The sequence below is a fragment of the Plasmodium gallinaceum genome, assembly GCF_900005855.1.
Source record: "Plasmodium gallinaceum strain 8A genome assembly, contig: PGAL8A_v1_64, whole genome shotgun sequence".
NCBI lineage: Eukaryota > Apicomplexa > Aconoidasida > Haemosporida > Plasmodiidae > Plasmodium > Plasmodium gallinaceum.
The window spans coordinates 120,058-135,267 of record NW_021628223.1 but is presented as its reverse complement, the minus strand read 5'-3'; the positions used below and the strand labels follow the sequence as shown (position 1 = coordinate 135,267).

The 15,210-nt window shown below is 17.0% G+C and overlaps 3 protein-coding genes across 3 annotated transcripts; 2 read left to right on the top strand and 1 right to left on the bottom strand.

Moving 5' to 3' along the window:
* Positions 1-91: 91 nt before the first annotated feature.
* On the top strand, positions 92-4,002 carry PGAL8A_00126300 (conserved Plasmodium protein, unknown function; the record flags this gene model as incomplete). The annotated part of the gene is made up of 2 exons (XM_028674782.1): positions 92-3,712; positions 3,961-4,002. The coding sequence occupies 2 exons, from the start codon at positions 92-94 to the stop codon at positions 4,000-4,002; spliced, it is 3,663 nt and encodes a 1,220-aa protein (XP_028526378.1).
* Positions 4,003-4,286: 284 nt separating this feature from the next.
* PGAL8A_00126200 (isoleucine--tRNA ligase, putative) lies at positions 4,287-9,453 on the bottom strand (the record flags this gene model as incomplete). Its single annotated transcript, XM_028674781.1, has 4 exons — positions 4,287-4,374; positions 4,537-7,886; positions 7,994-8,915; positions 9,161-9,453. 4 exons carry the CDS (start codon positions 9,451-9,453, stop codon positions 4,287-4,289), a joined length of 4,653 nt encoding a protein of 1,550 aa, XP_028526377.1.
* A 454-nt stretch (positions 9,454-9,907) lies between these two features.
* On the top strand, positions 9,908-15,067 carry PGAL8A_00126100 (conserved Plasmodium protein, unknown function; the record flags this gene model as incomplete). Its single annotated transcript, XM_028674780.1, has 3 exons — positions 9,908-13,172; positions 13,357-14,791; positions 14,977-15,067. 3 exons carry the CDS (start codon positions 9,908-9,910, stop codon positions 15,065-15,067), a joined length of 4,791 nt encoding a protein of 1,596 aa, XP_028526376.1.
* Between the last annotated feature and the right edge of the window lie 143 nt (positions 15,068-15,210).

Genomic DNA, 15,210 nt, shown 5'->3' with positions numbered 1-15,210 from the left:
AAAAAAAAAAAAAAAAAAATAAAAGATAAAAACATTATTTAAAAAGTATTAAGAACAATTGGAACAAAATCAATAGTAAATTTTGAATGAAATGGATTATAATGTACCTTGTAATATAAATACTAATGAAGATAAGGAAAATATTTTAAAAAATGAAGAGAATTATTCCATAAGTAAATTAAATCCAAATAATTCAATGAATGATGTTAAAATAAAAGATGAAATTAATAATTTAAAGCAAGTAAAAAATGAAAATAGTTTTGATTTTCCTTATAATAGTAAGGATGATTTTAATAATTTTTGTAAAAATGAAGAAAATACCAAAAACCTTTATGATACATATGATATAAATATGAAAAATAATAGCATTTATATTAACAATAATAATGATAGCAATAATGAAATTAATATTAGTAATAGTGAAAATAGTAACAATGATGATAAAAAAAACTTTCAAAACATAAATCAATATAATATAAATAATATAGTGAAGAACACGAATAATTCAACCAATACAGATGATTTAGCTGAAAATATAAATATACCACAAGAAATATCTAAGTGTTCATTAAAAAATATAGATAAATTAAGTAATAATAATATAAAAAGTTCGGAAGTAAATAATGTAAATAAATTACCAAATGATACAAATATAATTAAAATTAATCAAAATGATTCTGAACAGTTCATGTCAAAAAGTCCCCCTCCTATGAATAATTTACAAGAGATTTTTGTGAATCCAGTACATACTGATTATTTAATGAATAACATTCAAAATAGTTTTACAAATTATTTTCAAGGAGGTGATCAAAATGTGCCTAATAGTTTAACATACTCTCAATATAATGCTAATATTTTAGCTGAAAATAGGAATGTATGTCAAAATGAAATGAGCTTAAATGAAAATATACATAGCAATGACATAAAAAGTTCATATCCTTATACTAGCGTAAATAATGTTCAACAAAAAAATATGAACAGTACAGAAATAGGAGAATTTGAAAACAGTCATCTTAAAAATAATGATAAAGAAATAAATAATTCAGAAGAATACGAAAATAATAAAAAAATATATTTGAAAGAAACAAATGATAATTCCTTAATGCATCCACACAACACATTCTTAAGAAATATTGTTATAAAAAAACCAACAAATATGAGAAATAGTATTCATAATATGAATTTAAATAATGTAAAATCAATGACTATTGATTCTTATAATATAAGTCAAATAAATAATAATAATATAGATAATATTACAAATAATAAAACAAACCGATTATATAAAATTCCATTTTTTAGTAGTAAATATGAAAATGAGATAAATGAGGAAGATTTAAAATATATTTATTCATTTTTGAATAATGAAATTGTTAAATCAGATGAATTTGATAAAGAAATACATAGAGTAAAAAATGAGATAATAAATTTATATAAAAACGAACCTATGCAATTGTTATCACTAGAAAAATGTTTATCAAATATAAAATCAAATAAGAATTTAATTGAAGTTTTATTTTTTATTTTAGAAAACAATAAATTAATTAATATGCAATATGATCCTCAATACGATGAAATTAAAAATATGAATTATTTAAATTTTGAAGAAATTAATAATATGCATAAAAAATTGGGAAATCGTGATATTGATAATAAAAAAGATGTAAACGAAAAAAATTGTAGTAAAACTTTAGAAAAAAAAAATCTGAATAATGAAGAAATTAAATCAAATTATTATAATGGTGATAATAATATTAATTTTATAGATAAGGATAATATGCATAACTATTTTTCTAATATAAATGAAGAAAATTACGATAATGCAAAATTTATAAATAATAACTTACCATATATCAATAATAATAGACGTTTTCATCCAAATATGAAAATAATGAAAAATGAAAATGATAAAAATGAATGTAATGATAAAAATGTTTATAATAGTTTATCAAATAATATTCCTACATGTAGTAATGAGAATAATGTGATGTATAACATGAACCCATTAAATAACACAAATGATTTAAATATTATCAATAATATAAATTATGCTAATAATAATTTAATTAATTCTTTTAATTTAAATTACAATAAATCTGATTACACAGAATCGGTGAAAAATAATTTTAATACAAAAAACTATTTTAATTCTATGCAAAACTTAAATAACTCTGATGACTATATTTCTCTTATGGCAAATAATAATTTAAATACAACAGAAACAAGAAATGAACATAATGAAAATAAAAATGATGTTATTTCAAATAATTTAAACAATACTTATGAATGTTTAAAGAAATCTATACATTTAGAAGATACTGATAAAAAGTTAGGTTCATTTGATGAAAAAAGCAAAATGTATGAGAGTAAAGAAAATATTATAACAAAGGAAACTGATAATAAGGTATATAAATGTGTTAGTTGTGGGAAAATGTGTGTATATGTTTATTACATTCTGAAACCAAATAATATAAAAAAAATTTCATATGGAGTCTTAGATAAATGTATTTGGTGTAGTAATTGTTATAATTTAAGCAAATATCCAAATATTCTGAACAGTTCAAATTTTGTCAAAGTTAATGTACCATATAATGTCTCAAATAGTGAATGGAATATAACAGAAATTGAAAAATTAATTGAAGGAATATGCAAATATAAAAATAACTGGGAAAAAATAAGTCAATTTATCGAAACAAAAACACCATATGATTGTATCTATAAATTTATATCTATGCCTTTATCAAATCCATATTTTGATTTAGATAATATTTTTAATATTAACAATTTTTCATTTAATTCATTTAAACAAAATAATACCCTCTTATCTCTTTTATCATTTATATGTAATCATATTAGTCCCTTTATCGGAGCATATGCAGCAAAAAAGATTGTTGATCTTATTTTAGCCAAACAAAAAAGCTATATGACTACTAACGAAAATGAGGACGTAGATAAATATGAAGTAAAACACAAAATACAATTAGAAGAAGATATAAAACCAAAATATGAGATAGGAGAAGATATAAAAAAAGAGGAATGTAAAAAAGAAAATAATAATTATAATGGAGAAAAAAAAAAAAAAGAATACAAAGATATTCAAAATAATGAAGAATATAAATTATGTAATGATAATGTTAATAATATATCAATAAATAATGAGATAAATGATAACTGTTCAGAAAGATTACAACACAATAATGAGGAAAAAAATGTTTCGAGAAATGTAGAAGAAAATAGTGATAACGCAAATAAAGAAAATTTGTCTTTTTTAACTTTTAATAATGAAAAAGACAATAAGGAAAAAAATGAAGAAAAAATAAAAAATACAGATAAAAATGAAATGTTAAAAAATGAAATTATAAAAAATAAAAATGCACACATTGAAAAAGCAGAAAATAATGTAAAATGTGAAGAAGAAAATTCACAAGAAAATAATAATTTTAGTAATTCAAATTACGTACCACTTAATTTTAATGATTCTTTTAAAAAAAATTTCTCTACATATATTTTAAAAGAAAAAGATATGCAAGAGATTCATAACACAGTCATTAACTCATCGAAAAAAAGGGCAAAACAGTTAGCAGACTTAGAAGATCACAATTTAAAAAATCTTTTAAAAGAGCTTGTATTAATTAATACAAGAAAGTTGAAACTAAAATTAAAACAATATCAGTATCTTCAAAGCTATTTTGATATTCAAAATCAATTAATGGTTAGTATAGAAAAATAAATAAGTGAAAATATGTATAAATATTTATATATATGAATATGGAATCCTAAATATATAATAAAAATTAATTTATTAATAAAAAGAAATAGTTATTTTTTTCAATTCACATTTTATAAAATATTTATACATATTAATGAAATAAATAAATAACAATAAAATATATATATTTACATATCCTGTATAAATTAGTTTCATTTTAATTTTCTTTTCTTTTATTTTTTTTATATCAGGAAAAAAAAAGAATGCGCTTAAATGAAGATAAGGGCAACTAAATTCTTGAACAAAATTTTTTTGTCACTGAATCTAAAATTTCATTAATTTATTCTATTTTTTATGTTTAATTTTGTTTTTAAACTTATATTTTTTTACTTATTTTATTATTTATTAATTTTATATGCAAAGAAGTATTTATTTATAAATATTTTATTATTTTTTTTTTTTTTTAATGTCATAGTTGTAATTGTTTTAAAAATCAAAATAGTTTTATCAAATTTTAAATAATAAAAAAGGTATTAAAACTAAAAAAAAAAAAAAAATAAAATAAAAAAAAAATAAATTACTTAAAATATGTTTTGATAACATCTAAACATCTGGGACAAAAAAATTCTCCTTCGAATAAACTGACCGTTCCATACATCCAACATCTGTAATTTATAGAAAATAAAATAAAAAATAAAATTAAAGATAATAATAATAAAATAAATAGATAAATAAAAGAAAAATAAAACATTAATTATGAACATATTAAAATTGCATATAGCTAACCAAAAAAAAAAAAAAAAAAAAAAAAAGTAAAGCAAAAATACCTGGAGCACTTTTTTGATTCAGTTTTAGTTATTCCTATATGAATGTATGAATATTTTGATTTTTCATCAAAATTTATCATGTCTTGAAAATTATTTTTGTAACTTTTTTGAAAAAAGAAATCCAAATTTTGATTTTCATTCATATGTTTAAAATTTAAGGGAGGAATTTTATATGTTTTATAATTTTTATCTTTACTCTCAATTTCACTTAAATCATTACATATATAAATATTAGATATATTGAAGAGAAAACGTAAATCGTCATAATTGGTAAAATTTTCCAAAGGGTTTGACGTTTTCAAGAATTTTTTTAATAAATTTATAACATCCTTATTATCCGAATAAATATAGACTATTGCTTGTAACGAGTTTGAAAAGTTAAGATTTATTTGCTTATGAATGTAGTATTTTATTAAAAATAAAATATCTAAATTAACTTCTTTATAATTCTTATATGCTGGAAATTGAAGTAAAAAAATTGATTTTATTTTTTTTTTTTTTTTTAAAATCTGAATATTGTAATATATATCTTCACATAAATGTGGTATTATAGGAGCTAACAATTTTAATAGTCCAATTAATATTCTATAAAAAATTTTTTGGCAATTTTTTCTACTTATAGAATTTTTTTTACTTATATACAATCTATCTTTACTATAATCAATATAAATAGCTAAATCTCTATATATAAAATTCATAATAAATTTTAAAACCAACTGTAATTTTATCTTTTTGTAAGCATTTATACAATGTTTAATTAAATTATCTTTTTTGTATAAAATGAATTTATCCATAATTTGAATATCTCTGAATTTTAATTTATTATCAGAAAAATTTAAATCATATATATTATTCAATAGAAATTTAAAAGTATTGTAAATTTTTAAGTAAATATATTTATTTATATTTTCCAATATTTCAAAACTAACAGCTACATTTTTATTAACAAAATTGTAACAACATAACCATAATCGAACTATGTCTGCATTAAACCTTTTATTTAGCTCTCCTTTTTTTTCTATTGGTTTTTTAATTAAACTTTCATTATCTGTACTTTTATCAGTTGGATTTTCGTCTACTATTTTATCTACTCTTTTATTATCTCTATTCTCTATATTATTGTTTAATGTTTCTCTGTTTGTATTTTTATTACTTATATTTTCCTTGATAGAATTATTTTTTTTTTTTTTATCTTTACTTGTTTTAATATAAATGGGATTTTTACTTTTATCGCGATCACACTTTAAAAATAATTCTCTAGGTGTTATAACATTATTTAAACTTTTACTCATTTTAATATTATTTTGATCAACCACATAATTATGTATGATAACATTTTTAATAGGTAAATTATTAATTGAATGTTTCAGTTTTTTTTTTCTAATTGTATTCAAAGAAAAAAAAATAAAAAAAAAGGATTGAAACCATCCTCTTATTTGATCAATTCCTTCACAACATAAATGTATCTCAGGAGAATTTTTAAAAAATTCTTTGTGCCTTTTCTTTTTTAAAAAAAGTATATCGTTCAAATTTTGTAACTTAAAATAGTTATTTTTATTGTAAATTTGATTTATTACCCATTTATACATTTTAGTTGGATCAAATATTTTTTTTTTTTCTAATATATTTTTTAAAAAAACTTTCTGATTGGAAGAATTAAAGTTATTGTTTTTATTTTTCATTATCTCATCGTAAATATCATATATATTAAATGAAAAATTATTTTTATTACTATACTTTTTTAGTAAAATTATTTTTCTTTTTTCTGTTGAATTTGAATTCATATTTTTAAGTGATAAAATTATTTTTTTAAAATAAATATTAAATAAAATATGCTTAAGCATATAAAAAACGTATAAATATGAGATAGATGAATCAAACCATACATCCATTATCTGTTTTTTAAAACTAATTTTATATTCATTATTTAAATTAATATCCTTTAAAGGAATGTTCAATCCCCAATATTTCTGACGACTTAAGCACCATTCTTTTCTGTCTTTTATAGTTTTTATCAAATTTTTTTTATTATGATTATTAATAAATTTTATTTTGTTTATACTTTTAAAAAATAAATCGTTTTTCACTTTTTCAATATCTATATAAATTTGTAATAGTGACTTTATATGAACAGTTGTGTGCGACCTCCAGTCGAATGTGTATGAATGTTCATATGGAAAATAAAAAAGTATATTTTGATAAAATGAATAAAAAAATAATAAATGTGTATCCTTTTTATTTATATTTATTTTATTATTTTGCAAGTTACTTAATATGTTTTCTTCATAATTATTTTCATTATTTTTCATCAAATGAATATTATTTTTTATATTTTTTATAATTATTTGCTTATATTCTTCTTTCAAATCATCATTTTCATCAATAACGTTTTGGTTAATAACATCCAAAGGAAATTCTTTTTTTTTTTTTTTTTTCTTATTTAAAGTTTTATAGTTTATTATATGATTAGTGTTCTTATTAAGAATATTATAAATCATATAATTCCTACTTGTATCACATTGTTGTCTTTTTTTTAACTGCAAGTTATCATAATAGTAATCATTTGATTTTTTTTTTTTTATTTCTAAAAAATGTTTTTCACTTAAATATACCTTTTTTAGCTTATTTCTTTTATAATATAAATTATAATCTATAAAACCGTGAGAAGGAGACACATGAACAATACCTGTACCAAAAAATTCATTAATTTCATTTTTTGAAACAAATATAAAATTATTTTCTTTATTATCAACAAAATTGATATATTTGCATGAATGAAAATATTCTCCCTTCAAAGTACTAATATTCTGTATTCCAATCACTGCTGGTTTTTTACAATAGTATTTGTTTAGATTTTCATAAAAATTATCAAATGATTTATCACTTATTATAAAGAAAAGACTTTTACCATTTTCAAAATTTACTTTTACAATTCTATATAAATATTCTTCATGTATTAGTAAGCTTTTGTTATTAAAAATGGTATGGATTTGTGTTGTGAAAATTAAAATTTTTAAATTTGATATTAATTTATATATTATTTGACTTTTTAATTTATTAAAATAATCATCATCTTTTTTTTTTAAATCTATATATGTTAAAAATGAATTCAATTTTTGAGAATAAAATTCCATTTCTTCTTCATTAAACTGAAAAATTTCATTTAATAATTTATTTTCTTTAAATTCTTTTAAAATATGTAGTAAAAGTTTATCACTTATTCTGCAAAAACTATAAAAAAAATAAAAAGAATTACAAACTCTTTTTTTATAGATTATTTCACTATCTGATAAAACGGTCTTTGTTGCATAACTATGGTATATTGGTCTGTTGCTAATATAAATATATTTCTATAAAAAAATAAAATAAAGTTATATTAGAAGTTATGAGAATGAAAAAAAAAAAAAAAAATAAAAAATAAAATAAATTAAATTAAATAAAAATTCTATTAATTTACATGTTTTAAAAGATTCTGAAAAACCTTATATTGAATTTTTTCATATAACTTATAAAATGTGATATATGAATAATTCCAATACCCCCATATACCATAAGAAATTAAAGATATTAATTGTTCATTTACAAAATAAGATGAATAACATCTACATAAATTTTTAAAATATTTAATCTTTTTTTGCAATACATCATTTTTGATTGATTTAATTTTATTAAATAAACTAAGAAGAAAAAAATCTTTCTTTTGAGATTCATTTTTTATTTTATTCAATATGTCTATTTTAAATTTGTGTTCTTTTATATATGCTTTTCCTATAGGATATGAGTTTAAATTTAATTCCTCTATATTGTTTATTTTTAATAGTTTCAATGCATTGTATTCAATAGGTAATCCATGAGTATCAAAACCATGAATAAGTAAAACAAAAAAATTTTGAAATAAAAGAAATTTTAAATATATATCTTTGATTATTTTATTTAATATATGCCCTATATGTATATCATTATTTGCATATGGTGGCCCATCATGTATAATTTTTATTTTTTTTATTATTTTCTCGTATAATTTTAATATAATATTTTTTTTATTCTTTTCTATGTATGTCTTTTTTTTGTTATTATCTTCTATTATCTCTTGAAATTTATTTAAAAAAGTACGATTATTATTTTTTGTTATAATTTCTTTTTCAATATATTTCAAGACATTTTCTTTTCTAAAGTTAATTAAGATTTTCTTCTCTTGGATAAATTCGTTTATTAATGTTTCTTGGTTGTTAAATATATTATTCTCTTTATTTTTACACCCTTCATTATTTAATAATTTTTCTTTATTATAATAATTATATATACATTTTTTAATATTTTTTAAGTTTCTATTTTCATATATCTGCTTTTTATTCCATAAATTTTGAATAAATATTTGTCTAGTAAAAAAGATAAAAACATTTTAATTATGAACAAAAAAAAAGAATATATATGAAAAAGGGGGAAAATATATAGAACATCTATTTAAAAAATAAGAAATGATATAATGATACAAGTTAATAAAAAAAAATAAATAAATAAATAAATAAAATGAAATAGTAAAGAATTTTTCTTATTTTATAAAACAATTAACAAAATAACAATTATTTTTATTTTTATTTTTTTTTAATGTTTTATTTTTCACCTATCAAAACTATTATATGTTGTTGGTAAAAACTGAACAGGTAAATTTATGGATTCTTTAATAATATCTTTTATATCTTTTATATTTTTTTTATTTTCATATAATTTATTTACATATTTAAATTTATATCTTGTATGTAAAAAAAAAAATAAATCAAATGTTTTATTAAAAATTTTATCCTTGCTTTTAGAATTAAAAATATTACTTCTCTTAATACATAAATAAGTATATTTTTCTAATACTATTTGAGAGAATAATAATATTAATGCCAAAATTTTTACATTTTTAATCATTTTAATATATTTTCTCTTATATATATATATATTTACATTTGTGAATTTATAAAAAATTAAACAACAGTTTATACAAAAAAATAAAAAAAAGAAAAAGAAAAAGAAAAATAATAAATATTGTAATTATCTATAATTTTAGATTATCACATAAAAAAAAATTAATATTAAGATTAATTCAAAATAAACAATGGTAAAATAATATAAGCAGTTTAATAACTTATGCCAGTGTAATTTAAAAAAAAAAAAAAAAAAATAAAATAACCAAAACATAATTTAAAAAAGAAAATGTATTTTAAATTATATATATATATATATATAAGAATGTAAAGGATTCTATAAATTTTTTTTTTTAATTGAAAAAAGAGTAAATATTACGAAAAGATGTGCTTTAAATAAATCATAATAGAAAATTTAAGGAAAATTTGTTCCTTGATAAAAATAAAATTAAAGAAAAATGTTGAATAATATAAAAAAAATAAATTTTTTAAAAAAAATATTATATAGGGAAAACATTAAAAAAAAACATATAAATAATTTTAAAACAGTTTATAAAAACAACATATATATTGAAAAAGTAACGTTTTTATATAAAAATAAAGAATTAATACAAATTATAGAATTCTCGAAAAAAGAAAAATCTCTTTTTTTATTAGATGATAACTTAAAAATTAATCAAAATGGAATAAAACATTTTTCGCATAAAAAACAGAGTAAATTAGAATTAAATTATGATAACACTTTTAAAAAAAGAAACAAAAAAAACAGTGTAAATTCAGAGAATATAGGAAATACAAATACACAAATAATTAATAATACTAATGAAGAAAAAAAGGAGAGTAATAAAAAGTTACTGGAATATAATAAAAATGAAAAAAATGATTTTTTAATAAAGAAAAGTGAACAAAATTGTAAACAAAAGTTAAATAATAATGAAAGCATTTATGAAATATGTAATAATTTTACATATGATAAAAAAAAAAAAGTATCAAATAAAAAGTATAATAATCCAAGCGATATATCTATAAAAAAAAAAAATTTTAATACTGTCAAAAAATATATGGAATCTTTTGAAAAAAATGAAAATAAAAAAAGTAAATTAGTAATTAAATATGAAATGAATAATGTTAATAATTTAACTGTTATTCTAAGTAAGTGCCAACAATATAATTATGTAAATTCTAATTTATTTGACGATATATGTAATTATGTATACAAAAAAGAAGTAATAGAATTAAAAAAATTAATAATAATCACTAATATTTTTATAAAATTAGATTATTTTAATAATGAATATTTCAATTATTTATTTTTGGTATTTTTAAATATGCATTCTATTTCTAATAAAGATTTAATTTCAATGATAGGTGTATTTTCGAATTTAAAAAATATAAATACGTACAACGTTTTATGTTTATATAAATTTAATTTTATAATTTTGCATAGGTTATACACATTCTCTCTATATCAATTATATAATATACTAAATTCGTATTTAAAAATATATAAAAATATAAATAAATTAGAAGAAAATGTTAAAAATAGAGATGAAAGACATATAGAATTTGATAGTAATTTAATTCATAAAAAATATAGTAATGATAATCAAAATAATAAAATAAATTCAGAATCCTTCAAGATATTTTATAAAGTAAACTTTGAAAAAAAAAAAAAAAATAAAAAGAATTCTATAGATTTTATATTTTTTCTTATTGAATGTTTAAAAAAGAAAAAAATTGTAATAGGAAATATTAATAGATTTATAAATATTTATGATTGCTTAAATATATTTTTCTTTTCATATATAAAGAATAAAATAGGGTGTTTTTTTTTAAAAAAAGTCAAAAGTGAATATGTAATATTTAACAGAAAAGAGAGAAAAAATTTATATAAAAAAAGAGATGATATTCTACGAAAATACCAAATAGAAAATGAAAGCAAGATAAATCAAATTAATTATTCTAAAACAAGCAAATCAAACATCAAAGACAACAATAATAATAATAATAATTATATAAATAAGAATAATGTATTAATTGATAATATAGGTAATGAAATAAAAAATAAATTAAGTAATTTAAATTCTAGTAATTTAAATGATAAATTGAATAAATATAACATAAAAAATTCTGAAATTATTCAACTGAAATTAATAAAAAAAATGAAAAAGAAATTGAATGCACGTATTTTTATACCTTTTATTAAAATTTACGATAATATTAATTGTAATGATAATAATAAATTATTTGATTTTTTTTATTATACTTATAAATATATGAATTTAAAATTTGACGAGAAAAGCTTGTTAATAACATTAAGTTGCTTTTCTAAGAAAAGTAAAATTTTAAATGATGAAATTTTATATATGTTAACCTTATTAATTGAAAAAAAAATAAATTATTTTAACCATGAACAAATAGTAGACATAATGAATAGCTTTTCAAATATTAAAAATAATAAAATCTCAAATAATATTCTAAATTTTTTAATTAGATTTTTATATAATAATAATAAAATAATATATTTAAAAGATAAACAGATAAAAATTTTATTAAATACATTAATAAAAAAAAAATATTTCATAAATGAAGATGCAGTTCACTTTATATCAAATTTTTTCGTAAATCATAAACCTCATTATAAAAATTTAGATAATATCTATCATTATTTTTTTTTTCATTTTCATTTTAATAAATTAAGTCATGATTTTTTAAACTCACTATATTGCACACTTTTAAATAAAAACAATATTAAATTCGAAGAGTTAAATAAAATATTATCTTCCACTATAATAATATCTAACAATTTGAAATATCAGAAAGAAATATTTAGATTAATTAATAGTTCTACCTTATCTATTTTAAAAAAAATTTATAAAAACTCATTAGATTTAAAAGAATTGAATAATATGGTAGATTTTATCTCCTATATTAATGGTTTAATAACATGTAATGTTTATAAAAACTTTTATTCTAACATAAAAAAAAAAATAATTTCAAATAAAAAAAATACTATTTTTATTGATAGTGTTAGCAAATACAACGGTATAAAGAAAATATATAATAATAGTATAGAGAACAATAAAAAGAATTATATATTTTTTTTAAGAAATAATTATTCAAATAAACGAAAATTATTATATTATTATTCTCATAATTCTTACAATAAAATATATTTTTTAGTATTTTCATTTGATCTGAGAATATTTATCTTAATTAAGAAAATTTTTGAGAAATTTTTAAAACAGGAAAATTCTGTTAGTATTAAAAATGAAATTATAATACCTCTAATAAAAACACTGTCTAATTTGCACGAATTACAAATAAAAACATTAAAAATAAGAAAAAGTTATACTTATTTTTATATAAATAAAAAATTGAAATGCAGAAAAAATAAAATTACAAACAACTATTTTTTAAAAATAATTAAAGATATTAATCAAAACATTTTGTTATTTTTAAATACAAAAAGTGAAGAAAATATATTTTTTTGTAATTTTTATATGTTGAAAAATTATTATATCTTTAATTATTTAAATCGTGAGAAAACTATACACTTATATTTACAGAAAAAAATACACCAATTAAAGAATAATAAAATTACCACTAATAATTTTATTTTATGGATGAATTTTTTAAGCTCATATAAAATTGATGAAATAATATTAGATAAAAACTGCTTAAGAATAAGAGAAAATTCTTCTCAAAATGAAGAAAGAAAAAGTAATAAATTTTAATTTTATATAAAAAGATAAAAAGAAATATAATATTTTCATTTTGTAATGCATGAATGACTAATTTAAGTATATATTTGTATATATATTATATCACTTTAGTTTTTTTATTCATTTTTATCATTACTTTATAAATTTATTGTCTATTATTTATTTATTTTTATTTTCTTTAGATTTAGATGAAATAGAAAAGAGTTTGATAAAAAGTTTTTTAGAATGTCAAAAATCAAAATATTTCGAAGAAACTAGAGAGCAACTATTTTCAATTATTTATGATGAGAAAAAAAAAAAAAAGTCAAGTTTAAAAAATGTAATAAAAAATTTCTTTTTAACTTATAAATACAAAGGATACAATTATTTAGAAAAATTTAGATATAAAAACAATCTTTATATTAACAAGATTTTCATTAATTTAGAAAGAAAAATGATAAAAAGGAGAATAAAAAAATTTGATGATATGATTAAGTTAAATAATAGTTTTAAAAACATCAATAAATACAATAAATTTTTAATATGTAAATTTACGAGAACATGGAAAAAGAAAAAAAAATATTTAATTATGAAGTCTACAAATAAGTCAGGATATATAGAACCAAATAATTTAATAGAATTATTGTTTAGTACGATTATTATATCTGTTAGATATTTTATAAATAATCAATTTAAAAAAATTGATTCTTCTATTTATGAAAAATTAATAATATTTATACTTGATAAAATGATTCTTTTAAAAAAGCCCAAAATAATCAATTTAAATTATCATTTATATATTAAGTTTATTTTATGCATCAATTCATTAAAATATGTATTTTTTAAATTATTTAAAAATTATTTTCATATATTAATGTACTGGAAAAATATAATGTCTAAAAATATAGGTGACAAAAAAACTTTTAAAAATTATTTTGATTATACTCAAAGTGAACAAATAAATCAGAATGAAAAATTAAATTTATTAAGTTTATCAATAAATGATAAAAAAAAAAAAGATATTGAAGGAAGTAGTAGTTTAATTAATAAAAATAATAAATTAGAGTGTCATAAATCTTATATAAATTTATTAAATTTTCCATGTATTTCTCAAACAAGATATAAATATAAATTAAAAAATAAGTTTTCATTTGAAGATAATTATTTTTTTAAAAATTATAGTTTCTATAAGAATATCATTCATCACAACATTTATGAAGAATATAGCTATTTACAAAATAGTTCTCACAAACTTTATTTATCTTTTATTTACTTAAAGATGAGATTAATGAAGAAAAAAAATGAAAAAAAAAAAAAAAAAAAAAAATTCAAAGATAAATTTAAGTTAAAGAAAAAAATGAATAGTGTATTATTCAAAAACAATATAAAAATAGTAAATGTAAATAAAATTGAATTATTTCATAATCATATAATTATGGTTGAATTTTATGAAGGAATTTGTACAAATATCAAAACTATTTTTTTTTTCCTATATTCTTACTTTAACTTAAGTTCATTGGTGAAAAACAAAAAAAATATAAATCCCATAGAAGGCGGTGAGCAAACATTTTTTAAAAGTGAAATGGCTTTAAATTTATTTTTAGTTCAAATTATTTTAAGTAGAAAATTTCTAAAAGAGTAATAGAAACAAAAAGAAATAAAACTTATAAAATATTCTCTAATAATATATCTTTTTAATTTAATTGATTTTACATTATTAATGTTAAAATCATTATTGATATTATTTAATTATATATATACATATAGTTATTTCTATATTATTATTTATTATATAATTTTATTTTATTTTTATATCTTTATAGAATTAATTTGATTCCCGTGTGTTCAGATAAGTTAAATAATATTCAAAACAAGAATGATCTTTATCAGTATTTGTCGAAATTATTAAGATAAAAAAATAATTTTATTTTTTGCTTTATTATAATTTTGTTTTTAATAAATTTTAATTACATTAAAAATATTTTTAATTTGCACAAATATCTACATAATATTAATATTCATTTTGTTTTAATTAAACTCAAATATTTCTTTTTTCT